The following is a 23,144-nucleotide window of genomic DNA, read 5'->3' on the forward strand; positions in this document are numbered from 1 at the left end:
CACCCTTGGCACCCCCAACCCTTAGGATACTCTACCTGGCAGGCCACTGGCTTGGCCCGTGGGTCAAAGATGTGCAGCCTTTTGTCCTGCAGAGCAAAGGGAGCCCAAGTGGTCATCAGCTCATCCTTCCACTCTGGGCCAACCCCAGAACCCCCTCCCAACCCTGGGCATGTTCAGCCAGGCCAGAAGATGTGGGAAGGGGAGCTTATCCCTGATGTTGCTGCCAGTAGGAAAGAGGAGGGGGGTCAGGCAGCTGTGCAAGTGCCTCCTGATGCCCTGGCTTTGAGGAAGTGTCCAGTTCTGGCCTGCCCATGGGGGGCGGGAAGTGTCCCAGATTGTCGTAGCATCCCCTACCAGGCCAGGTCCCCACAAGGCTGGGATGCACTTTCTCCTTGAGACCCTGCCCCTTCTTGGTTTGGGATGGGGATGGGCCTGGGGTGCCCCCAAGGACACACCATGCTCCTTCAGAGACGCAAGCATGGGGAAAGAACGTTCCTTTCCAAGCAGGCGCCCCCAGGGCCCCCCCCTCATGTAAAGAGGAAGAGAATGCAGCACAAGAAGCACTCTGAGGCTCCACTAGATGACAGTCAAGGGCACGTGGCTCTCATCGCCAGGGCGCCAACACCAAGGCATGGAGTACATCGCCCCCTAGTGTCCACCTGCAGACTGAAAAACTCAAGAGCCAGCTCCTTGATTTGGCAGGGGGCCCTTCTGAAACGACCCTGAACACCCTGTGGGCCCTCAGCCTCTGCTTCCCCACAGCACTCACCCGGCAAGAAGTGCCCAGAAGCGATCCGTCCGGCTTCCAGGCCAAATTCTGCACCTGGTTCAGGTGAGGCTCCAGCTCTGGAGGGAAGAACAAAACAGGCCTGGTGACGCAGCCACATCAACCTGCTTAGATTTCCCACCATTCTTGACCCCCAAAAGCAGGGCAGGAGAGGCAGAATCCGTCCATAGCTGTGCTTGAAAGTTAACTGGCTAGTTGTCCGTTTACCTGCCTGATTTCTGGGTGCTGCCCTCTGAGACCCGCCAGGCACCTGCTTGGACCCCCCAGATGTTGAGTCGGGGGGCTCCCCAACTCAGACCAGTGAGGACTGCCTACCGTGGCAGAGCAGCTGAGAGGTAGCTTCCCTGGTACGATGGGGGGCTGATGCTGCATTCCAGGGAAGGGCCTTCCCTCCACCCTGGGTCTCTCCAAGCCACAATTATTAATCTTAATTTACTGACTAAGCCACAACTGGGCTTGCACAATGTGCAAAAGGGAACCCCACTTTGCATGGAGACAACTGAGCAGTCTGAAGTACTGCTCAGCTCCTTCTGGGTTGTTTCCCTCTGACTCGGATCTTTTCCGCCTGCTGCCCTTTCTTCCCACTTAACCCACAATGCTGGCTCCCTTCCCTGGGGCGGGGGCTGCTGCAGGAGCCCCTGAACCGGGTCAAGGGTGCACATGTGGAGGGCTGCGATCCCTCCAGGTGCACCAGACGCCTTCTCTGCAAGGCAGCAGCCTGAGCAATTCCAAAGTTGCCCCCACCCCCAGCCTACCGCTGCTAAGAGGAGCACAACCCTTGGTAAACAAGCCCTTCCTATCCTTGGCCCGGAAAATACCCCGTCTCCTTCCGCCTTCTGAAATCAGAGTGGCGGCGCCTGGGCAGAAAGCCGCCGCAGGGCCCATAAAGTTGCTAGGCAACGGGCTCTCTGGGGTCCTTGCGCCTGCCTGGCTTCTCCTCTTACTGCCATTGCTCCGGCCCCTCTTCCCGACTGGAGGCTCCCATGCCGCCTCTCTTTCTGGCCATCTTCCCCCAGCCTCTACCTGTGTGGGCAGTGGCCAAAGAGGCTGGCCTGGTGAATCCTCCAGGAAGGGAGTCCAAAGACACAGCCCCCATCTCAGCTCTGCTTCTACAGAAATTGGTCAGGTTCCCTGGGAGGACCACAGCCCAGGGGGAGCCTGGCCAGGCATGCAGGGGTAGCTTTTGGTGCTTGCTTGGGATGGGCAAAGGGAACCTCTCCAGACTGGCAGAGAATTGGGCAGCATGACTGAAAGCACAGGGCAGGAGGGGCTGGCCTGGGAATGGCTGCTCCGCTTTCACTGGGGCTAACCGGCGGGATCCCCAGCATCTCCCAGCCCACTTAGGATCGTACCAATAAGAATCTGCTGCTGCTCCACATCCCAAATCTTCACTGCCTTCCCAGCCGCACTGGCCAGAACACCATCCGCTGTGGGGTGGAAAAGAAGCACCTCCACCTGGCTCCCCTGCGGCCCCAGCATCACATGGGGGGAAGCGGAGAGGTCCTGGTCGGCCTCAAGGAGGCGCCACACTTTCACCTGCAGGAAAGAGACCACTGGCAGCACTCAGCTGGTGACTTGAGGCCAGGAGAAGCTCAGCATCCGCTCTCAAGACTCAGAGGATGCAGGGCTCCCTCGGGGGCAGGCAGGGCTGTGGGCGAGGGGCAAAGCTCTCAGTTAACGGTGCCATCGCTCTCTCCCTCTGCACCCATCCCAGTTCTCACAGCAGCCCCTCTTGCAGGGAGAGGGACCTTGGGGGAAAGCTGGGCAATGGGGGCTGCACTTACAGCTTTGTCCGCTGATCCAGTGGCCAGCAGCTGCTGGTCAAAGGGAGAGAAGTCAAAGTCTGTCACCACATCTGGGGAGAGAGGAGAGGCAAGGGCAGCGCAAGAGAGCAGGCGCCTCCCTGTCAGAAGCAGGCAGCTCAAGGCCGGGCGCCCACTTTCAGTCAGAGCATTGCTTCTCCCCGAGGAACTGCCTACCAGCATGCTGGGGACAGGACGGGACAGGGAGGATTGGAACTGGAGGGTGATAGTCACTGCTTTTCTCTTCTCTTCTGCAGCCAAAGGGTCATCGCAGAGCCTGCCCTTGGTTCCTGGCTGGGACTTCTGGGCTCAGGCCCAGACCGAGGGGGCCTGTGACCTCTGTAAAGGTGGCAGATGTGATGCCATCACATCTGTCAGCGGGTTTTCCACTGCAGCGCAGAGCCAGCTGGACTTGAAGAGGGGAACCTCCCGAGGGCTCTTTATTCACCCAAGCAAAGGGGCACAGCTTCTCCCAGCCGTGGCCATTCAGTTTGGCACCAAATCACCCACCCTGTTCCACCCAGTGGGATGAAATTGCCATTATCTGGGGGGATTGGTCGGCAGGGAGGAAGGAAGGTCTGATCCTGCTATTATTTGATTCACCCTTCCATTTTCCATTTCTGGAGTCCCCTGCCCATCTGCACACCTGCCCATCTCGCTCCAGGCACCCATGGTCCAGCAGCTCCCCTTCCTGTCCGGATTTCCCATCTGCAGGAGGATTTAGCCCCCTCCCCTTTGCTTTCAGGTGTGGGTCTGTGTGCCAAAGTAGCTAAGCCCTTTGAGGCTTAGGCACAATGCATCATTTTCTCATTTCCAAGAGTGAGCACAGCCATCCAGGGGCTTCTCCTGCTTCCCCCCTCAAGCTGCAGATGACAGAGATTTTGGACTGCAGCACCACCAGTGCAAAGTGCCTCCCCCAGAAAGGAGAGCAGCAGCTTCTGGCTTTGGGCTGGCCCAGCAAGGTTTCTGAGGCCAGCTCACAGCCAGGGGTTTCATCCCTCCGAGGGACCAGGGGCAGGCAGGCAGAGTGCAGCTCTTGCATTACAGCCTCTGTCCAGATTATGGCTTCCAGAGCGCAGGCGCTCAGCTGGCAGCCTATAGTCCTGGGCCCTTGGAGGTGGGGGTGCAATGCCCCTGACACGCCCTCTGGCTGAGCATGTAGCAGAAGGAGGGGGCCACCCCCCTATGTGGATGACTCAGAAAGTCCCAGGCAGGCTGGCTTCTGCTTCTACGATGCCCCCATGTCAGGCTAAGTGTGAAACTCCCACTCCCATCTGCATGCAAGCCCAGCAAGGGAGACCCCGTGCAGCAGAGGCTGGATTGCCTCTGGCTCAGAGTCTGTCAGAAGTAGGACAAGGCTGGGGGGGGAGGGGCCAGAGCCGTGTGACACTCTTCCTTTGGGCAGCTGCGCAAGGGAGCAATTGCAACAGCGGCAGCTTTTCTTAAGCAATTGGCCAACAGACCTGAAAGCGGATAGCCTGGTTCTCTCTTTCTCTGTGTACTCTTTTTCTCACCCGAGCACTAAGCTTTTCCATTCTCTACCTAGGAGACCAGCCCATGTCCCTAAAAGCCCCCCCCCCTCCCCTCAGCGTCTCTCGCTCACCTGAATGGCAGTGCAGATGAGAGACAACTGCCTTGATCCCCTTTGGGCTCTCCAGGGGCACAGCAGCCAACACGCCTGGCAAAAGCGGGGAAAAAACATGATGCCAGCCACCTGGGCAGACACCAGGCACCACACCTTCTGGGCAGAAGGAAATCTGTCCCTGGTTTGCCTTCCACTCATGAGCTGCCCAGACAGGTATCAGTGGGTGTCGGTTTCGGAAACCTTGGCTTCAGGCCAGACCTGGCCCAAGGTGCCCAGTACACAGCAGGGAGGCACCAAGTGCTGGGGAGGAGGGTTTCCTCCCTGGCCCCACCCAAGTCAGGCCAGTCCTGATGGGCCCCTCTGCCAATTCTACCCCTCCAGAGTGCCAATCAACAGGAGATGTTTGACTTTTCAAGTCTGGGGGCGGAGTGGCAGAAGGCAAGTTCTCTGCTAGAGGGAAGAAAGCTCCTCCCGAGCAGCCAGACTGGAGCCAGCCGGAGGGGGTCCACCCCTCTCCCCCCTCAGCAGAGACATTCCCTGGGCCACACCCAGGGGATTTTCGCAAACTCCTTGCCAGGTCGAAGTGCAAGCACAAAAGCGAGGCTGGGCTGTGCTCCTCTTACCTGCCAGGTCTGTGCTGAATGCGATCCAGAGGGAGTTGGCCTTGATGCGGGGGTTCCCTGAAGGGCCGCTGCTTTGGAGGTCTCCAATCCAGGCCTGTTGTGCAGAGGAGTACAAGCTGGGGGGTGGGAGAGGAAAGGCCTCCACAGACCCACATTGTCCCACAAGCAGGTTGAGGCAGTGGGGGACATCTGGCCTGAGCAAAGGGCAGCTTCCTTGCCAGTGGGAATGGCCTAAAGCAGCAGAGCTGACCGGGGCACAGCCAAGGACAGGGAGAAGACGCTTCGGGACAGAGTTGGCCAAACTGTCCAGAAAAAGGGAGCCAGGAAAGCCTCCTTGCCAAGCTGCAGCAGCTTCCCCGGACTCAAGGGTCCAACTGCCGAGTCCTCCCTCTGGCTAGAGCTGCGCCAATGGGCCTCTTATGCCATCATGAGCTGTGGCTGCCCCCTTCTTTCTTTCTTTGACTCCCCCCATCCGAGACGGAGATTTTATTTCCCTGCCTAAGGCTGCCAAATTCAGCTCTCTCCCCTTGCCCACCATCTCCCTCAGTGTTTCCCTGAAGCAGCTTCCCAGGGAGACCGAGAAGGGTCCGGCTGGCATGGAAGGGAAAATGGCCAGGCCCCCAGAACAAAACGCCTGTCAAATAATAAAACAGAATTGTTGCACAAATAGCGTTTTTCGCATTTCCTCTCCAGCCGGAAGTTTGAGCAGCAAAGGCGGCTCCGCTTAAAGAGGCTCTTCCGAAGCTTTTTCCGCCGGCGAGATGAGACCCAACCCGTCCTCCCTAACCAGGGGCGGCCCAAGCGACGGCCCGATGGGATCCCGGCTTCGCAACCAGGAGATGCTCGGCGCATTCCCCGCTGCTGCTGCTCCTGCTGGGCCTCCGACTTCCGGCAGCTCCAATTCCTGGCTATAGCGAAGGCGGAAAGGCACCTGCCGGACAGCCGGGGGTTGCACCCCCAACCCAGCCCAATTCGCACCCGGGATGCCGCCCCAGGCAAGCCGGCCCCTTTTAGCAGGCAGCACTTCTACAGACGCCTTGCTCGCCCTCTGAGCAGACTCAATTTCCCCGGACGCAGCCCCGACAACTTCCCCTTCGCTCGGCCGAGGCTCGTGGGAGCCTCGACTGCCCCGGGCCAAGACCCGGTCGGGAGGGCGCCGGGCCTCGGCTCACTAGGCAGGAGGGAGGCGCCCACGCGAGCGCTGCTCAGCTCTGCAGTCGGGCGGCGCCTCGGGAAACGCCGGCTTCCCTCTTCGGGGGGTCGCTGGCAGAGGCCGAGGGCTGAGCCGGTCGCTTCCTCCCGATGGAGCCCGAGCCACGCAGGGCAGGGCTCCCGCTCGAGCTGCCGCCCGCGCCCCGGCAGGTGGGTGCGGCGGTTCACCGGGGAGACGATCCGGCGGTAAGCACGACTCGCGCTGCCGCCCACCCACCTCCTTGCGGGCCACTTTGGCCTCGACGTGCCGGAACCTGGACACCCTGAACCGGCTCATGCTGTCGCTGCTGCCGCCGCTGCCGCCCTCCAGCCTCGGATCCGATTCCGCGGAAGCCCCGCCCATAGCGGCCCCGGAATCCTCCGAGGGGAGGGGCCGTCCGCGGGGAGGCAGCTCCGCCGCTCGCGACAGGCTCTTCCCGCCTTAGGCCGAGCAACGCCGCTCGGGACCCTTCGCTCCAAAGCTGAGCCCCTTCCCTTGCTGCGGGGGACGGACAGGAAGCCCGCTTCCCCGCAGGCGGCGCCGACGACCGTTAAACCAGGCAGACACAGTACTTTGAGCAGTTGGCCGGGCAGGGGACCATCCCGGTGAGAGCCCGAGGGGGTCTCCCGTCTTCAGGCGCCACGGCCGCAAGTGGCTTCTTGCGGGACCGCGCTTCGAACTGGGCAACGCAAACGCTCCCCAGACTTCAAGACCTCCTGAGGAACCTGGCATCCCGCGCCTCTCCTTCCTTCCCCCCCCCCCCCCCCCCCCTCTGACGGCTTTTCACAGCCGCTCCCCATTTAATTCGGTTTTCCCTCCAGACCAGCTCTCAGCTGATTGGTGGCTGGGTTCGGGGACTCTTTAATTGGCTCTTTCAGCGGCCCTTCGGCCCCGGAGAGACCAATGCCCGTGCGACCCGAAGGCTCTAGGGCAGCTTCTCATTGGCTAAATGACCGCGTCTCCCCCCTTTCGTCTGAAAGGGCGCCCTGGAGCCCAGGAGGGGCCCCCTAAAACCCTTCTTCGCCGCTTTCTACGTGCCGGCCACAGGAATAGATTTTCTCCGCCAGGCTCTGTCCCCAGCCGGCTTTTCGGGTCTTCCGATGGTGCCCCTTCCCCACTATAGCTCAGTCAGAGCGTCGTCCTCCCTTTCACTATTAGCATCGAGCTCGAGAAACGGGACTTTCCACACTCCGGCGGGGAGGCTCGTGGCGGCAGGGCCCGAAGGAGAGAAGCTTCCACCTGTCCGGCCCGTCTCGGGCATGCCCTCCGCTTGGACCGGCCGACCCAGCCTTCTCCGGGGGCTGCGGGCGAAGGTGTTTTCCCCGCGCTCCACCTCTGAAGGACGCCGACAAATGGTCTCGCTCCGGGCTCCCGCGGACACGGGCGCACTCGGCTAAGCCCAGTTCCGCTTCGCGGGACTTCCATGCCTGCTCGGGGAGGGCCAGGCAGGGGCTCAGAGCCCGAGTCCAGAGCACACCCACATCCAGACGGCCGCAACGGATGCGCGCCCTTGGTCCCATCCCCGCGCCAAGACCGAGGACGGGCGGTGCTAAGACCCGGGAGCAGACCGAGCTTCGCGTCGGCGGGGTTAACCTCTAAGAAAGGTCGCCTGCGCCCTCCCCGACCCACGGGGCTGTGCGCTTGCGCATTCGGGCTCCCGGCGCGCCGGGCTGAGGAGCGCAGGCGCACTGCGACTGAGCAACCCAAGATGGCAGCCGGCTGCGTCTCACGCTGGCTGGCGGAGGCAGCAACCGCTGCCGGGAGCTGCCGGACGGGCGGCGGAGAGCCGCGGCGCCTGGCGCTGGTGTTGGGTCTGGCCCGCTGGCGGAACGTGGCTCCCGTCGCCTCTCGCGTGGCCATGGCACCGCGGATGGGAAACCGCTTCGGTAAGAGGCCCGGGAACGACAAGCGCGCCTCTGAGGACGAGCAGAGCGCTGCCTCCCCCCCACCCTTGCTGGTCTGGCAGGGCGGTGCTCGATCCTCGAGAGAGGCCTCCGGAGGGGTCGGCCCATTATCCTTGTCTGTCTCTGCGCCTCCGCCGCCTTTCCCTCGAGGCCGGGAGGCGGCTTGACCCTCTGTTTCGCTTCACGCAGGAATCCGACCGCTTCCCCTCGTCTGGGCGGCCTCGATTCACAGCAGCTCCTCGACCAGCAGCAAAGAGGATTATTACCAGATTCTGGGAGTGCCTCGCAGCGCCAGCCAGAAGGAGATCAAGAAGGCCTATTACCAGGCACGGCCGCTTCTCAGAGGATGCGGGGGTCTTGCCATAAGGGGGCAAATAGTACTGGCTGGGTTGGATGCCACGCATGTAATGCCCTCACCTAGCCAGCTTGCATAGGAGTCTTTTTCCTCTCCAACTTTAGAACTGGCAATGACATTGTGTCATTCGCCTTCTCAATCCTGCCCCAATGCATTTGGGGTAGTAATTGCTTAAAATCTGTTTTCCTTTATATTTCTGTTCACTCCATGTACTCAAAAGCAAGGGATTGGTAAAATAAACAGCAACGTCCCATTGTGACTGAGATGTCATCATAAGACTAGACTACTGCTTGGGGAATCCATTCTGTAATATTGGATTATTCTAACATTCCCAGACTGATTTCTAAGCATTTCATTCTGACAGTTATACTAAAAGCAGAGTCTCAGAATCCAATCCTTATATAGCTGATTTAAAAATTTGTTGCATGAATTCCCAATACACAAACACAGGAATGACAATCTCTTGTCTATGATTTTTACTTTTGTATTTTTGTTTCTTTGCTTAGCTTGCCAAGAAGTATCATCCTGACACTAATAAGGATGACCCCAAAGCAAAGGAGAAGTTTTCTCAATTGGCTGAGGCCTATGAGGTAGCATGCTTACTCTCACTTTTACGCTCCACGGCTTGGGAACTGGGGCTCCACCAACGTGGCCCCCTGGATGACTGAGCTCTTGTATCATTGGCAGGTCTTGGGAGATGAAGTAAAGCGGAAACAGTATGACACTTACGGTACAGCGGACTTTGGTTTTGGCTCTGGCTCAGCAGGTTCCGGACAGCAGTACAGGCACACTGGCCCAACTATTGACCCTGAGGAGCTGTTCAGGAAGATCTTTGGGGAGTTCTCGCAGTCCCCTTTTGGAGACTTTAGCACCATCTTTGACCAGCCCCAGGAGGTAAAGATGAATTGCAGCCCAGACCACTGGTGTGCAGAGTCCCTTGGGGCTTTCGCTCCTCCTGTTTTAACATCTGCATAAGAAATCTGATGCAAATGATGGATCTTTAGTAACTACCAGATATTCAGAATTAGCAGATAAATTCACTCCTCAGTGATTACTCAAATGAAGGTTTTGCTGTGTTTAAGGGGGGGGGGAAATCAAGGTGCATTTAACAAAGAGATTTTGCCCAAATTCATTGGCAAATTCATTGCTTTTATTCAAATTCAGTAGTTATCCTTTTTGATATTTAGATTTTAAGGGGAAACAATAATACAGAAATCTATTAAGAAAGATGGGCTTCCAAGAGAAAATAGTGTGAAGAAGTAGATTACAAATTTGATTTTTGGTTCATTTTGATTAGCAAATTTGATTTGTATTATGTTGGTCTGTTTTGGTTGGTTGGTTTGCTTTGATACCAAAAGTGTTGACTTCTGGTGATTGCCTGGACTAGTCGCTGCAGTTTTCTTGGCAAGATTTTCAGAAGGGGTTTACCCTTGCCTTCTTCCTAGGGCTGAGAAAGAAGGGCTGGCTGAAAGTCACCAGCTGTTTTCGTGCCTAATGCGGGACTGCAATTTACAATCCTCCAGTTTCCAGCTCAGTGCCTTAGTTATGCACCAAATGACCCTCTCACTGATCATGCATGGAATTAATTTTCTGAAAGGCGCCATAGTGCTTTTTCTCAATCTTGATGGGTTTCTATGCTCCCTTTTGTTCTATATGGTATGCAAAATGTTGCTTGGAACAGGGAGCCCCCAGCTCTGGATTTTCTTCTCCTCTGTAGTACATTATGGATCTGACCTTCAGCCAGGCGGCAAAGGGCGTCAACAAGGAGATCGTGGTGCAGATCAGTGACACCTGCCAGCGCTGTGAGGGCAGAGGGCATGAACCGGGCACCAGAGTAGTGCATTGCTCCTACTGCAATGGGACTGGCACAGTAAGTGCAGGACAGGGCAGGTGTGAGCAAGCTTTGGTGCAGGGAACAACTGGGCATCTCAGCGCTTTAGAAGAAGAAAGCCAATTCCTTGCTTCAGATGGTTATGGAGCTTGATATGATACGCTGACCGGGTCCAGTTAAAATCAACACATCTCCTCACACCCCATGGGGGTTTGAAGTCTTCATTAAGGCTTTACAAGCCCCTAATATTATTCCCCGGGGCTCACCTCACACAGAAACAAACATAAAACCCAGAGAGTCCAAGCCCCGAACAACCTCAAGTCTGAGGGCAAAGAACAAATCTGTAAGTCTGCACACCAGGTCTGATGTCCAAATACAAGTCCATAGTCTGAGCATAATAATTGAAATCAAAGTCCAAGTCTGAAATCCGAGATGCAAAATCCAATCACAGAGTCAAGGCAAGGTCTGGAAGCAGGAATCATGAAGACAAAACACACCCACAGCAGGAAATGCTTTGCTCCACATGCTGGGCTAAGTAGCTGCCAGCCAGTATAGCCATTAGGAAGGGCGAGGCTGCTTCCTCGCAAGTAGCCTCCCCAACCTCCGTTGATCCCTGCGTGCTCAGGGATCCAGCAGAGGAGTCAGTTGCATTCCTTCTCCACCCCACACTTCTGACTTGAGTCCCTGAGCCCTCCAAATGCAGCTCTCCCTTCTTCAGCCAGACACTCATCCGGTTGTTCCCCTGATGCAGAAGGTTCCTGGCCTCCCCCCCGGCCCTTTCACTCCCTACTTGGAGACTTTAGCGGAGCTCCTGGTCATCTGAGCATGTGTCAGGGGAAGCCATTACAACACAGAAGTGAAATTTCCTGACATTTCACTTTTCCTTGTGTCTTTTGGATAGGAGACGATAAACACCGGCCCCTTTGTTATGCGTTCGACATGTCGGCGATGCGGTGGGCGAGGCTCAGTTGTAACTAACCCATGTGTGATTTGTCGTGGCTCTGGCCAAACCAAGCAGAAGAAGACAGTGATGGTCCCGGTCCCAGCAGGTATGTATGTACCTAGTGCTCCTAGGGCAGAATAACGGCTGCTGTTCTGAAGTGAAACAGCAGGGGTGGAGATCAGTCCTTACAGAAATCAGAGATGGGCAGTTCCAAACAGTAAGAACATGATCCTAAAGTCTTCAGTCTCCAAATCAGAGTTGCCATGAGAGAGGAAAAGAAAGTGAAGTGCTGGGCAAAATGTAACCCTGAGTGCCTTTATTTGGCTTTAGGTGTGGAGGACGGGCAGACCGTTCGGATGCCTGTTGGAAGGAAAGAAATTTTCATTACCTTCAGGGTGCGTACTGACCTGCAGCTTTGCCATGTCATGTCATGCTTAAAACTGGCTGGCCGCCTGCACTTGCTGAGTCCTTGAACTATCCCTGGTTCCAGGTTCAAAAAAGCTCCGTGTTCCGGAGAGATGGTGCTGATATCCACTCTGACGTCTTCATCTCCATAGCACAAGCTGTTCTTGGAGGGACAGCGAGGTCGCCCGGCCTGTATGAGACGATCAACGTTATGGTACGTCCCTCGGCACATGTGCAGAACAAGTGAAACGGCTCATCTGTTCTGAGATTACAGACCCATGAAAACATGAAGGGGATGTTACCCTTTTGCAAACAAAACCATGTGTCTTTCCTATGGAAGGGCTCTGTGGTTTTGCATGGAAAGGAACAGATTGGCGCTTCTGTTCTGCAGCAGCTGTGGTCATTTGCTGCTCCGCTGGTATTTTCACTTGCCCTCATTTTGCTTCAGGAGAAAATGGGCATTTTTTGTGATGTTCTGTGTACAGCCCAGGTTATGAAATCAGCCACGCCCTCTTAGAACATTCACTCCCATGAGTGCATTGGTAACGGCGGCTGGTTCTCACATTTATGAGACACATAAGAATTCACAAGCATTGAGTGAAAAACATCTGAAAAGCTTTAATCTTTTTTCTGTGCTTTCTTAGATCCCCCCTGGCATCCAGGCTGACCAGAGGATTCGGATGAGTGGGAAGGGGATTCCCAGGGTGAACAGCTACGGTTATGGAGACCACTACATTCATATCAAGGTCAAAGTTCCCAAGTAAGTGAGAAGGCTGGGCATTTTGGAGGCACAGGGTAGAAGAGGTAGAAGGGTCAGCCTGTTGCTTTTGCAAGATCTCTGTGCCCAGAGAAGAGAGCCTGGCTTTCCTCCAGAGCCCTCCGTTGACCTGCTTTATTGCACCTTCTTTCTGCCCTCTTGCAGGAGGCTGACTGATCGCCAGCGAGCCTTGATGCTGAGCTATGCAGAAGATGAAACTGACGTAGAAGGGACTGTGAATGGCATCGCCAGCACAACCACTGGTGAGCTGTGGAGCTGTCAGATCTTGGCTGCACTTCGGGGCTGGCAGGTTGTCTTTGGTTATAGTTGAGCTGCTAGCTCTGTTTGGTGGTGTAAACTATGGCCTTGAATGATGTCGACCACAGTGGAATTACAAACTTCTACTCAGACGGTGTCACCATTTTTCCTTAGGCAAGAAAAGGCTACTATTACGTGTGTTTGCCTAATGGGGTTACCCACTGTGCTTTGCTCAATTTTCTGGGCTTCCACAATGCACTGAACTTTACTGACTTCTGAAGCTGAATTAGTGCAGTAGACGAGTTGGCAGCATGGCCGGCTGATGGCTTAGCAGAGGGAACAAATCCCCCAACTGAGAGCAGTTTTTGGCCTTCCTGTAGTGCTTTCCCTGCCCTGTAGTGACCTTCAAGATGCAATTGGTTGACTTCCATTTCATGAGCATTCTTGTCTTTCCACCGATTCAGGGCTCGAGTTGTTTGCTCCCCAAGACATTCAGAGCACTTTAGCAAGTCTACAAGGGAGAGGGGGGTGCTTTGCTTTAATATAAGGATGTTCTCTATGACATTGACATGTGCTAGAATGCGTACCTCGTGTTGAGATGAAGTACTCATAGTTTCGCAATCGGTGAACGAATAGGGAGGCTAAATGATAAGTGACCGAAATAAAGCTGTAGTGAGAAGACAGCCAAAATAGTTGCTGTGTGCAGGGAGTGTCATTAAACATACATAGCACAACAGGAGCAATCTAGGAGAAAGGGGAGAGCCCAGAAAGTGCTACAGGCATGTTCCGCCAAAGACAAGTTTAGGTGAAAAGAGCTTGTCCCATTTCCCTGTCATCTGAACTCTCCTCAGGTCCTGGGCAAAGATGGCCTGAGAAAGGGGGAACTTCTCAGCTTCATCCCCCCCCCCCCCGGCCGCTCCTGAGGCTGGGAAATTGCCCTAGGTGGGCAAGGATCCTTCTCACAACGTGTATTGACCAAGCTCTCTGCTATTTGTGTCTAGGTGGCAGGGGCACGACTAGATCAGGGGCAGGCGAGGAGAGGCCTGAGGCAGGGGACGGCACAGAGGGATTCCTAGCTAAACTTAAGAAAATGTTTAGCTTCTGATTAACTGCACCAGAGGTAGGAAGCCTCTTGTGATCTTTCCATGCACAGGTCTCTGTGTTCGCTGTTTGCAGAAACAGGGGAGGGAGGGAGGGAGGGAGGGAGGGAGGATGAAGCTGACGTACTCCTTGCTGGTGGCTGGACTTCTGTGGACAGAAACCCTGTTGCCTCTGGGTCTTTTCTTGCACCCCCCCCCCAAGCTGCTTCACCTTACTCCCAGGGGCTCCCAGCATTCATAAGGCAGCAGCTGCACAGAAAAACAAATAATAAGGACCAGAGGAGCGGGCATTAGTAGCTGCAGTTTTCATCCCTTGGTATTATACCAAAGACTCCAGGTATCATTGCAGAAGAGCTTGTATTTAGTTAAACATTCCTCAGTTCTTGCATCTGTGAGCCTCCCTAAAACTTTGCAGCAGATCTGGAGCCTTAAAAGTGACTGTTGAGGCTGGGGGCACCGGAGTCCTGGCTTGGCTATTGAGAGATCTAGATCTGTCCACAGTCTTTGTGAAGGTCACAGATGTCTTTCTTTTGGCCCTAGGTAAACGTTCCACTGGAAACTAGATGATGGAGCAGTAGCAGTCTGGAAGGCGTGATGCTGGCTTCTTTGGAACCGAAGATGGACACACGTTGAAGGTGCATTGACACGTTGATGGCTCCATTGAAGGCAGGAGGCCTCTCCTCTAGATGTCAGATTGCAGTGTTGTCAACTGGGGGAGTTGTGGAAGGTTGTTGGCCTTCCTGGACTTGTTTCTCTCTGAATGGAGCTGACTGCTTGGGGGGGGGGGAGGTTGAGGAGCAAAAATAAAGTGTACCTTGTGCTGAGTACAGAGTCTCATCCTGAGGTTTGAACAAATTCCCCAGAGAGCTCCCAAGGTCACACTTGGCCTCACACTCTCTCAGGCAATGAGGCCATGCTGCTTTGCTCCAGAATAGTCTCAGCCACGGACTGGGCAGAAGGAGTCTCTTGGAGATAAGGGCAACGTAAGAGATCACGCTGATTCCGCTTGCATTATGCTTTATCCCCGCCGGAGAAAAGAGTTGCTAAAAAGCAGAAAAATAAGCAACAGGGCGCACTTTTTGCCCCCCCCCCGCCAGTGGGAACAGAAGGCTGCTAAGAAGGCAGGAGCAGCTGGCAACCTCCAGGGGAGCCCAGGAAGGGCGACTGGCCCATCCTCCCCAGCAGCCGCTCGGGGGGGCTTGCAGGAGCCTCCGTGTAACCATGGCCTTGCCCGGCAAAGATTACCCGAGGGACCGGCCTGCTTCTGCCTTGCAACGCGGGCCAGTTTGGAGGGAAGGCGCTTGCCGGCGGGGGCAGCCACGCAACCGGCCAGGGAGTTGGCTGCTTCTGCTCTGTCCCGGCCGGCGCCGTCCAAGGCTCCGTTCTCTGCTTGCGGGGCGCAAACGGGGCGGCTGCGGCCGGCGGGTTGCGCAGACCCGGGAAAAGGCCGCCGCCCGAGGACGCAGCGCCGAAGGAGACGAGCCTGCCCTGCAGGGGGCGCTGTGACGCCTCCCCGCGCGCGGCTCATGCATATTCAGCGCGCTTTGTGCGCGCGACAGAGGGGGGCGGAGCCAGCCGGGAGCCGCGCGTCCTGGCCGGAAGAGCCGCGGCAGGAGCGGCGGCGACTGGCAGGTAACCGGCGGGCGCGCGAGGGACGCCGGCCCGCTGCGGCCTTCTCCCATCCGCGAGGCGGGCGACCCACCTGGATCCGCGCGGCCTCCGGGCCTGGCGGGGGCGCCGGGAGGGCTGGGCGAGACCCCCTGGCCCCGCGCGGCTCCTCGGCCAACGGGGAGCAGCCCGTCTCTCGCGGGCGCCCCGAGGATCAGGGCCGTCCTGCGCTGCACCTGCGGGCCCGAGGCGGCTTCCCCGGCCCCCGGGCCCGTTGTTCGGCCGCGGCGCTTCCCGGCGCTGTCGATGGAGGCGCCGACGGCCTCGCTTGAGCATTGCGGCGCTCTGCCCTAGCAGGATCTCCGGGAGGCTAACTGGTGGTGGGCCCTTTCCGAGCAGGACGTTGGAGCTGAACCGGGACCGCAGCGCAGCAGGTTAGGCGCCATGTCGACCGAGGCTGCTGAGCTGATGGATGAGCCTGAGAGCCATTCTTACGAGGAGGAAGAGGAGGAAGAGTTGGAGGAGGAGGAGGAGGAGGAGGAAGAGGAGGAGGAGAAGAACACCAGGTAGCGTCTTCTGCTTCTCAGAGGGGCAGGTGGAGGCTGAGAGGCTGAAACACCTTGGCAAATGTGTCATGCAAGGGAGGATGCGTTTTCCCAGGGGTGGGGGAGGACAGTTTCTTGCTGGAGCACAAAGAGATGGGCCGTCTCTGGGACTGCCAATGCCAGTCTGCGGTTGGCACAGCATGGTCTCTGACGTCGCCCAGTCCCTTTTCTGAGGAGTGAGCTTGCCTGTCAGGGCCTGGGTGCAAAAGGTGGGAGACGTGGTTGAGTTATTTGTGGCGCAAAGCTTGCTCTGCCCCGATGCTCCAGAGTTGAGGGCCTGCCCTGCTGCCTGCAGATGATTTGAGCTTGCAGTGCCCTGCCATTCTCCCCGGGACCCCTGTCTCTCCACAGTCCCACAGACCTCTCTGAGCTGCTGAAAGAAGGGACAAAGGAGGCCCATGACCGGGCTGAGAACACTCAATTTGTCAAAGATTTCCTGAAGGGACGCATCAAGAGGGAGCTCTTCAAGGTACATCCTGCTTTATCCGGGTCCTGAGTCTGGTTGGGGTCAGAAGAGGAGACAAATTTAGCCCATGCTGATGGATGCCCTGCTCTGGAGCGGAACAGCTCCATCTGTGGCAAAAGAGGTTTGGCTTCTCTGGAGTCACCCCTCCATCTCAGCAGTTCTGGGTTCTTTAATGTATTTGTATCTCCTTTTTCTGGCTTACAATGCATTGGAAATGAAACTTTCGGTCCTGGATGTGTCCAACTGGGAGGTGTTTCTTTCACTAAAGCGAAGGGTCATTGCTGTCCTTGGCACGTTGGTCTGAGGGAGCAAGGCAGCCTCAGGCACAGCAGTCCTGCTACACAATGGCTCGGACAACAGGGTGGACTGGTAGCCACTGGCCTCTCATGGCTCCTTTGTTCTCATGCAGCTGGGCACAGCAGCCCTTTACTTCACATACTGTGCGCTGGAGGAGGAGATGGAGCACAACAAGGACCAGCCCAGCTTTACCCCTCTGTATTTCCCCTTGGAGCTGCACCGGAAGGAAGCCTTGGCAAGAGACCTGGAGTACTTATATGGGGAAGGCTGGGAGGAGAAGATCCAGTGCTCAGAAGCCACTCAGCACTACGTGGACCGCATCCATCATGTTGGGCAGCATGAGCCGGAGCTCCTGGTGTCCCATGCTTACACCCGCTACATGGGGGACCTTTCTGGGGGTCAGGTGCTGAAGAGGGTGGCCCAGCGAGCACTGAAGCTGCCAAGCACTGGAGAAGGGATCAACTTCTACATGTTTGAAAACATTTCCAACCCCCAGCAGTTCAAGCAGTTCTACCGAGCCCGGCTCAACGCCCTGGATGTGTCCCAGGAGACCAAGGAGAGGATCGTCAAGGAGGCCAACAGGGCCTTTGAATTCAACATGCAGGTGTGCGGCTGCTGGATTTCAGGGTGCCTGCTAAAGCCACCCCTCCTTGAATCCATCCTTCTGGGGGCGTGCGGGCGCGGGCTGCCTCTTTTCCCAAGGCCGTCTGCCATTTCCCTCTTGAGCAGAGTCCGTCACATCTCCCTCAGCCCACCCTCGGCCCTCACCAGCCAGTGGTGCCAAGTTCAGGTTTCTCTGTGGCCAAACGAGCAGCATCTTTTGTGGCATGTCAGGCTTGAGCCAGCAGGCCCCGTAAGGGCCCTGGAGGCCTCCAGTTGCATCCTGCCTCCTGCTCTGACATCCCGAGGGACAGGCCTGGAGTCCTCCAGCAGCAAAGTGAGTCCTTCTGCACCAGAGGCCGCTCCCAGGGCCCATCGCTCTCTGAAGTGCTTCCTGCTATGGGGCGGCTCTGATTTGCCATCAGGAGTGCAGTCTGGCTAGAGTCCAGAGCAGCCCACAAGGGCTGGGCCTAGATAAGCTGAGCACTCCTGGTGACTGTTGTTTCAGCTTAGGGCATTCTTGGTTTTTGTCTGCAGGTCTTTGAGGAGCTGGACAAGATCGGGGCTTTGTTACCAGAAGAAGCCCAAGATGGCGGCCTCCCAATGCATGACGGGAAGGGAGACATGCGCAAGTGCCCGTACTATGCCTCGAAACCCGGTAGGTCCCAGGCTTCCTCCTCTTCCCTCTTTGGCTTCGTTCAGCCTCTAACGGTCCTCTTCCTCTTCCTCTTCAGCTGGCTCCAAGGACACTGCCTGCCCCTGCCACCTTGCCCTGGCTGCCCTGAAGCAGCCCACCGTCCAGCTGGTCTTGGCAGCCTGCGTTGCGGTCACTGCTGGCATTGCAGCCTGGTACGTGATGTGAGGCTGGGCACCGGCTGCCTGTTGGCTCTTGAAGAAATTGCTCCTTTTTTCCATTGACATAAGTGGACTTTTAATGCCGGATTTAATTGAGGAAACATTAAACCCAAATCTAGTGTACAAATGCCTGTGTGTCCAAGCAATTAGTGGCAGAACTGATAGAAAACATGAGCTATTGACGGTGGGGGGGGGAGGGAGGGGCTGAATGGTTTGAGATTTTTTCTTCCTCGCTACATGGAGGGGGTGATGGGGGGCACAGACAGGCAGCCTTCTCACCTGGATGCAGAAGGTTCTTCACTCCCATTAGTTGCAGGAGGGTCTCCGATTTGTACATATGGAAAGTGGTAATGGTTTAATTTTCATGTAACTTATAGACTATGGTGATGCCTCTGACAAAATAAAATTAATCTTTGGTTTCTGCAGTTCGCATGATTTGGGGAGGGTACTTTCAATCTCCTCTGACGGACTGCCTCATGTGTGTCCTCACTTGGCACGTGAAAATAAGAGGGGCAAAATGAGCTCCAGGTTAACTTCTGGTCCGCCCCAGCCCCTTACATAAAACCAAGCAATCCTCCCTTCTCCCTCCCTGGGTGACCAGCAGGGCCCCCTTCTCTCCACCCCCAACATCCAGGCTTTGGATTATACCCCAGATACACAGCAAACAACCGCTGAGGGTCAGTCTTTTTATTTGATTACAAACATGGAAGAGCTGTGACAGGTTACTTCTCTCTAAGAAGAACGGGATGAGAATTCCCTGCTGGTTCCTAGTGCTTTAGAGAGGTCCTCAGACCCAGGCCAAGCCCATCTGTGCTCTGCAGCCTCAGTGGATAGCCTTTGGGCGAACAGGTGCCTGGGCAGTATCACACACAGGGGCACAAGGGCTTGAGACAAGGCAGCCCAGGCTCTGGAAAACTGAGACAGGGACTCAGACCAGCCACCTGCTATCCCATCACAAGCCTCAGGAGCGCCTGTGCACCCTTGTTCATCGGCCAGACAAGGGCTTTCTAGCAAAACTAGTGCAAGATGGCATGTGTGTGTGCCTACGGGGTTTTCACATTTCCATACAGTAGTTATTAAGTTTAGTACCTGAAACAACAAGCAGCCACAAAAGGGAACCTGGGACAAGCACAATTTCTTGGCTTAGGGTTGGCTCGGAACAGAGGAATACCTGCAGCCTGGGGGCTGGCTCTGGGCCTCCTGCACACCTCCAATGGGCAAACAGGATCCAAATCCAGCTAAGATGGACGGTGCCATTGGCCCACCCAAGTTGAGAGAGATGGCTCAGACAAAACAGAAGAGAAAGGATGATGGGGGAGCCAGCTCTCCATGCTTGCATGGGGAACCCTACACTTTGGCTGGGCCTCTTCTTTCTCCCGAATAAGGTCTCTGAGCAACTCTGCAGCTGCTTCACTCTGGCAGGCACATCTCCTGCAAGCAAGGAGCAGACTGGCTTCCAGTGCTGGCCTGGCCATAATCTACAAAGCACAGGAAGCTGTGCAGAATCAAAAAACAAACAGCCTCTTCAAGAGTGGAAAAAGCAATCACAGGCGTGGGAACCACCGACATGGAGAAGGAAACCTTGGCCTTTGCAACGCCAAGGACAGGCAGGAAAGCCCATGGCCCTGGACTTCTGGGGGTGGGGCCTTGACAAGCTAAACATGTCTCCGTAGACAGCAGAGACAAAACACCAAACAGGTGAGTAGACTGAATCTTTAGAACCACTCCAGATAAGGAGACGATGAGGGATCGCCCACATGGGACTGAATGGGAGTGGTCTATTGTGGATATCAGTTCCAGGAGACAAAGGGATCGGCTGGCGCCTTTGAAAGGACACTAAGTTCACTAACATCCCTTCTAATCACTTTTGGAAATTGCTTATTTAAACATCTTAATGCTAACAGTCTTCAGAGGGACTATTCTGAAACGTCACCTGGTGAATGAATATTTATCCTGAACAAAAGAAAAATTGTAAGTTTCAGAACTTAAAAAAATTGAGATAAAAGACAAAAAGTTAAACAAGATTTTGAAATAAAGTTACAAACAAATTAAGACTCCAAACAAATTTGGAATATTGAAAGTTCTATCATAAGATTTTAGAATTAACTATATAATATAAATAGCTTTTGTAAGAACCAGAATTATTTTGGCTACCGCAAGTCATAACAGAGATAAGAGACCCTGTGATTTAAGTTGGACAATAGAGGGGACTAAAATCCAGGCCCCCAAAAAACAAAAACCCCAACTTGCCTTTAGGATTGGGATTTACAAAATTATACAAAATACTGTTAACATTTGAAATATTAAAGATCTTTGAAGAATAGGACCAGAAATCAGTATTAACAATACCAGTAACAATGTCTGTTTCTCTGTATAGACTGTCTAAAAGATGAAGAAATGACAGACGTAACAAATTTTACTTGATGAAGAAATAGTGGAATCAGAAATATTGGGTAGAAAAGTGTGGATTACAAAATAGACAAGGCACTCAAATTGGAAATAAAAATGATAGGAACAAGTGTGGATGACAAGAGCCAAGAGAATGACCCTGATGACTTTACTGGATAAATAAAAGAAGCTGGTTAAGGCTTAGGAAATCAAAGGGCAAATACAAAAGCAAACTAAGACAATGATTTGGATAATGACTTTCCACTGGATTTACAAAAGAAGCTACGGAAAAAAGCAGCATCCGAATGAATTAAAGATCAAGATTGTTAGAAGTACAAGAAAGGAATAACAATTTGTTGATCAAGGTTAAAGCAAGACTTTTTTTTATAAAACTCTGGTAATGCTTTATGGATCTTTTGTTGACACTACGACTGAAAAGATGGGTAGAAAAAAATTATTTGTAATTTTGTAGGGGGCAACATGAAATCTGCTTTTACTTGTGAGGAAAACCGGAAGTCACTTCTTTACATATTTCCTTTTCTTTCTTTCCTTTTTTCTATTTATCTTTTTCCTTACTTTGCATTTCTATACTATCTTTTTCTGACTTTAATTGTATTTACTTTTACCATGATATTTAAATTCTTCAATTAAGAAAATAAAATAAAATAAAAAAGCCAAGAGCACCACGGACTTTGCTCCTTCTCCTTCTGCCTGCTGCGGGTGAGGCCGGCCTCCTTCCACCGAAGGCAGCCGCAGCCAGGCACCAGGAGTGCCTTGCCTTGGAGGAGAGCCACCCGTCTGACCCAGCTTCTCCATCTCCCCCCCAAGAGCCAGCCGAGCAGATCCCCGGCAGCCCTGGGGGGCACCACAGCCCCGGAGCCTCTCTGGGCGAAGGATGAAGGGGAGCAGAAAAGCACAAAAGCAGGTGGGAAAGGTAAACCAGGGGGGTGGCAGCCGCAGCAGAGCTTTCCAGCCGAGCAGGGCCTGCTAGCACTTGCGCTTGTGGGTGTAGATGTAGGCCTTGCAGTTGGGGCAGGTATGGGTCACGTCCTTAAATTCATCGATCAGGCAGGGGATGAAGCAGCAGCCCAGGTTGCACCTGGAAGGGAGAGGGGAGACCGTGAGGGGCAGCAGGGGCTCCTTTGCATCCACAGCCCTCCTGCCAGGGAGGGAGAGGGAAACAGAGCCCTGGATGCCCCCTCCCTCCACTCGGAGAGCGAGCGCAAGAGGTTCTGCCCCAAAGGAATGGCTTGCAGGGATGGGCACACTCCCCCCCCGCTTCCCCCCCTCCCCAGCCTGCTTCAAGCTCAGATTTCACAGCCGCCGCCCCCACTTACCCGATAAAGCAGCAGAAGAAGCCCAGAAGAAAGTTCATGAGGCCGATTTCATAGGTGATCTTAGTGGTGATGGCCTGCTGGCAATGCGGGCACACTGTTGGGACAGGGGCAGCCTGGAATATCTCGCCCTGCAGGACCGTCACAGTGGTTGCGGTGCCCGATGGCACTAGCATGGTTGCCGTTTGCCCTCCAGCAGGGGCACAGGGGCCAGTGGGAGAATAGTAGCCCATAGGGGCGTGTGGCCCCGGGGGCACATAGTAGCCACCTAGACAGGAAGGGAAGAAGGGACTTGTTTAAGGCCCGGACGGCTCAGAGGGAGACTCCTTGCCCAGCCACTGCCTTCCTAACAGGCCAGGGCAGAGAATCTAGAGATCAGCCTGTCCCAATTCCTCCTCCCTGGCTGCACTCACAGCTTCCAGAACTGCCAAGGCAGAGCAACTGCCCAGTGGACCACGGTCTGGGCAGCTGCCATCCTACAAAAGGTTTCATGGCCTTGTAACCGAAGGCCACTTGAGGGCAGGACAGAACCCAGGGCCCTAAGTGGAGAACTACCTGCAGCCCCTTGCCTGATTTCTGTTTAACTATTTTTTTGCTGCACATCATATTGCTTTAATTGGAGATTTATATACTGCCTTGATATTAATCGGCAGGATAAGATCCTGTTATGACAACAGGACATTCTCTTCTGTCACACTTGGTTTATGTGCTAGTCCAGCCACTGCCGAGTGGGAGCAGCTTTTAGGCTGGCACACACCTTCCCCCTGGGGATTTGAAAGGAAACCCTCCCTGTCTCCCATGCAAGTGCCACTTACCAGGAGGGAAGTAGGGCATCGAGCTCTCTGCTGGCATAGGAGGGGGGATGAAGCCTGACTGGGGGGGAGGCATTGCTTCATAGGGCGGGGGGCCAACATCGGAAGGGGGCTGCACCATGGCTGGAGAGCTCCTACCTGAAGAGATTTGGAAGAACGGAGTGTCACATGGAGAGAATGGTGAACAGGTGGGTAATGGGTCACAAACAGAGCCTCACCTGCGGGGAAGGGGAACCCATCCTTCTCTTCCAGGAGGGGTGCTGATGGCCCCCCAGGGTAGGGTGGAGGAGGGTCGCTGGACATGCTGAAAGAAAGAAAGATGCAGAGCTGCTGAGATAGGCTGGTGGGCAGGCTAGGAAAGATATGAGAAAAGCCAGGGGAAAGGGGGGGGGCAGCTTTTCTCACAGAATTCTTGGCAAAAAAGATCCCCACAAATGGCCCAACAGTTTGCTGGTGCCTTAAGGGGAGAAGACAAATCAAGGCTTTCCTCCTGCCCCTCAGCTGGCCTAGGGGTACTGGCCTGGCCTGAAGGGCTTTGCCCTAAAAGAGACAGAAGGATAAAGACCCACAGCCATTTGGAAGGGGTTGCTCTGCTCAGCTCTCCAGAAGGACCTTGTTGAGGGACTTTCCTAAAGGC

General features: G+C 55.0%; 4 protein-coding genes across 4 annotated transcripts in view; 2 read left to right on the plus strand and 2 right to left on the minus strand.

Moving 5' to 3' along the window:
* The window catches only part of LOC107283977 (coronin-7), a 28,743-nt gene extending 22,457 nt beyond the window's left edge, over positions 1-6,286 (minus strand). Inside the window, exons 1-7 of the mRNA XM_015811969.2 lie at positions 6,227-6,286; positions 4,798-4,891; positions 4,193-4,267; positions 2,572-2,642; positions 2,140-2,323; positions 770-846; positions 36-86 (exon numbers count right to left, since the gene is read on the minus strand). Of these exons, the coding sequence (XP_015667455.2) occupies positions 36-86; positions 770-846; positions 2,140-2,323; positions 2,572-2,642; positions 4,193-4,267; positions 4,798-4,891; positions 6,227-6,286 (612 nt within the window). The remainder of the gene's footprint in view (positions 1-35; positions 87-769; positions 847-2,139; positions 2,324-2,571; positions 2,643-4,192; positions 4,268-4,797; positions 4,892-6,226) is intronic.
* A 1,411-nt stretch (positions 6,287-7,697) lies between these two features.
* On the plus strand, positions 7,698-14,369 carry DNAJA3 (DnaJ heat shock protein family (Hsp40) member A3). The gene is made up of 11 exons (XM_015811955.2): positions 7,698-7,875; positions 8,083-8,219; positions 8,755-8,838; positions 8,936-9,142; positions 9,966-10,118; positions 10,981-11,128; positions 11,353-11,417; positions 11,513-11,641; positions 12,072-12,187; positions 12,350-12,447; positions 14,083-14,369. The coding sequence occupies exons 1-11, from the start codon at positions 7,698-7,700 to the stop codon at positions 14,103-14,105; spliced, it is 1,338 nt and encodes a 445-aa protein (XP_015667441.1). The 3' UTR covers positions 14,106-14,369.
* A 1,321-nt stretch (positions 14,370-15,690) lies between these two features.
* Positions 15,691-18,097, plus strand: HMOX2 (heme oxygenase 2; the record flags this gene model as incomplete). The annotated part of the gene is made up of 5 exons (XM_029283342.1): positions 15,691-15,716; positions 16,107-16,224; positions 16,631-17,122; positions 17,656-17,776; positions 17,853-18,097. Coding segments are annotated over 5 exons (885 nt in total), but the record flags the coding sequence as incomplete, so codon positions are not given.
* A 2,643-nt stretch (positions 18,098-20,740) lies between these two features.
* Positions 20,741-22,810, minus strand: CDIP1 (cell death inducing p53 target 1). The gene is made up of 4 exons (XM_015811971.1): positions 22,726-22,810; positions 22,511-22,645; positions 21,699-21,963; positions 20,741-21,460 (listed from the first exon to the last, which is right to left on the minus strand). Exons 1-4 carry the CDS (start codon positions 22,808-22,810, stop codon positions 21,349-21,351), a joined length of 597 nt encoding a protein of 198 aa, XP_015667457.1. The 3' UTR covers positions 20,741-21,348.
* Positions 22,811-23,144: the final 334 nt, after the last annotated feature.

Source organism: Protobothrops mucrosquamatus, unplaced genomic scaffold (assembly GCF_001527695.2).
Source record: "Protobothrops mucrosquamatus isolate PMUCROS unplaced genomic scaffold, P.Mucros_1.0 scaffold60, whole genome shotgun sequence".
In the NCBI taxonomy this organism is placed as follows: Eukaryota; Metazoa; Chordata; class Lepidosauria; order Squamata; family Viperidae; genus Protobothrops; species Protobothrops mucrosquamatus.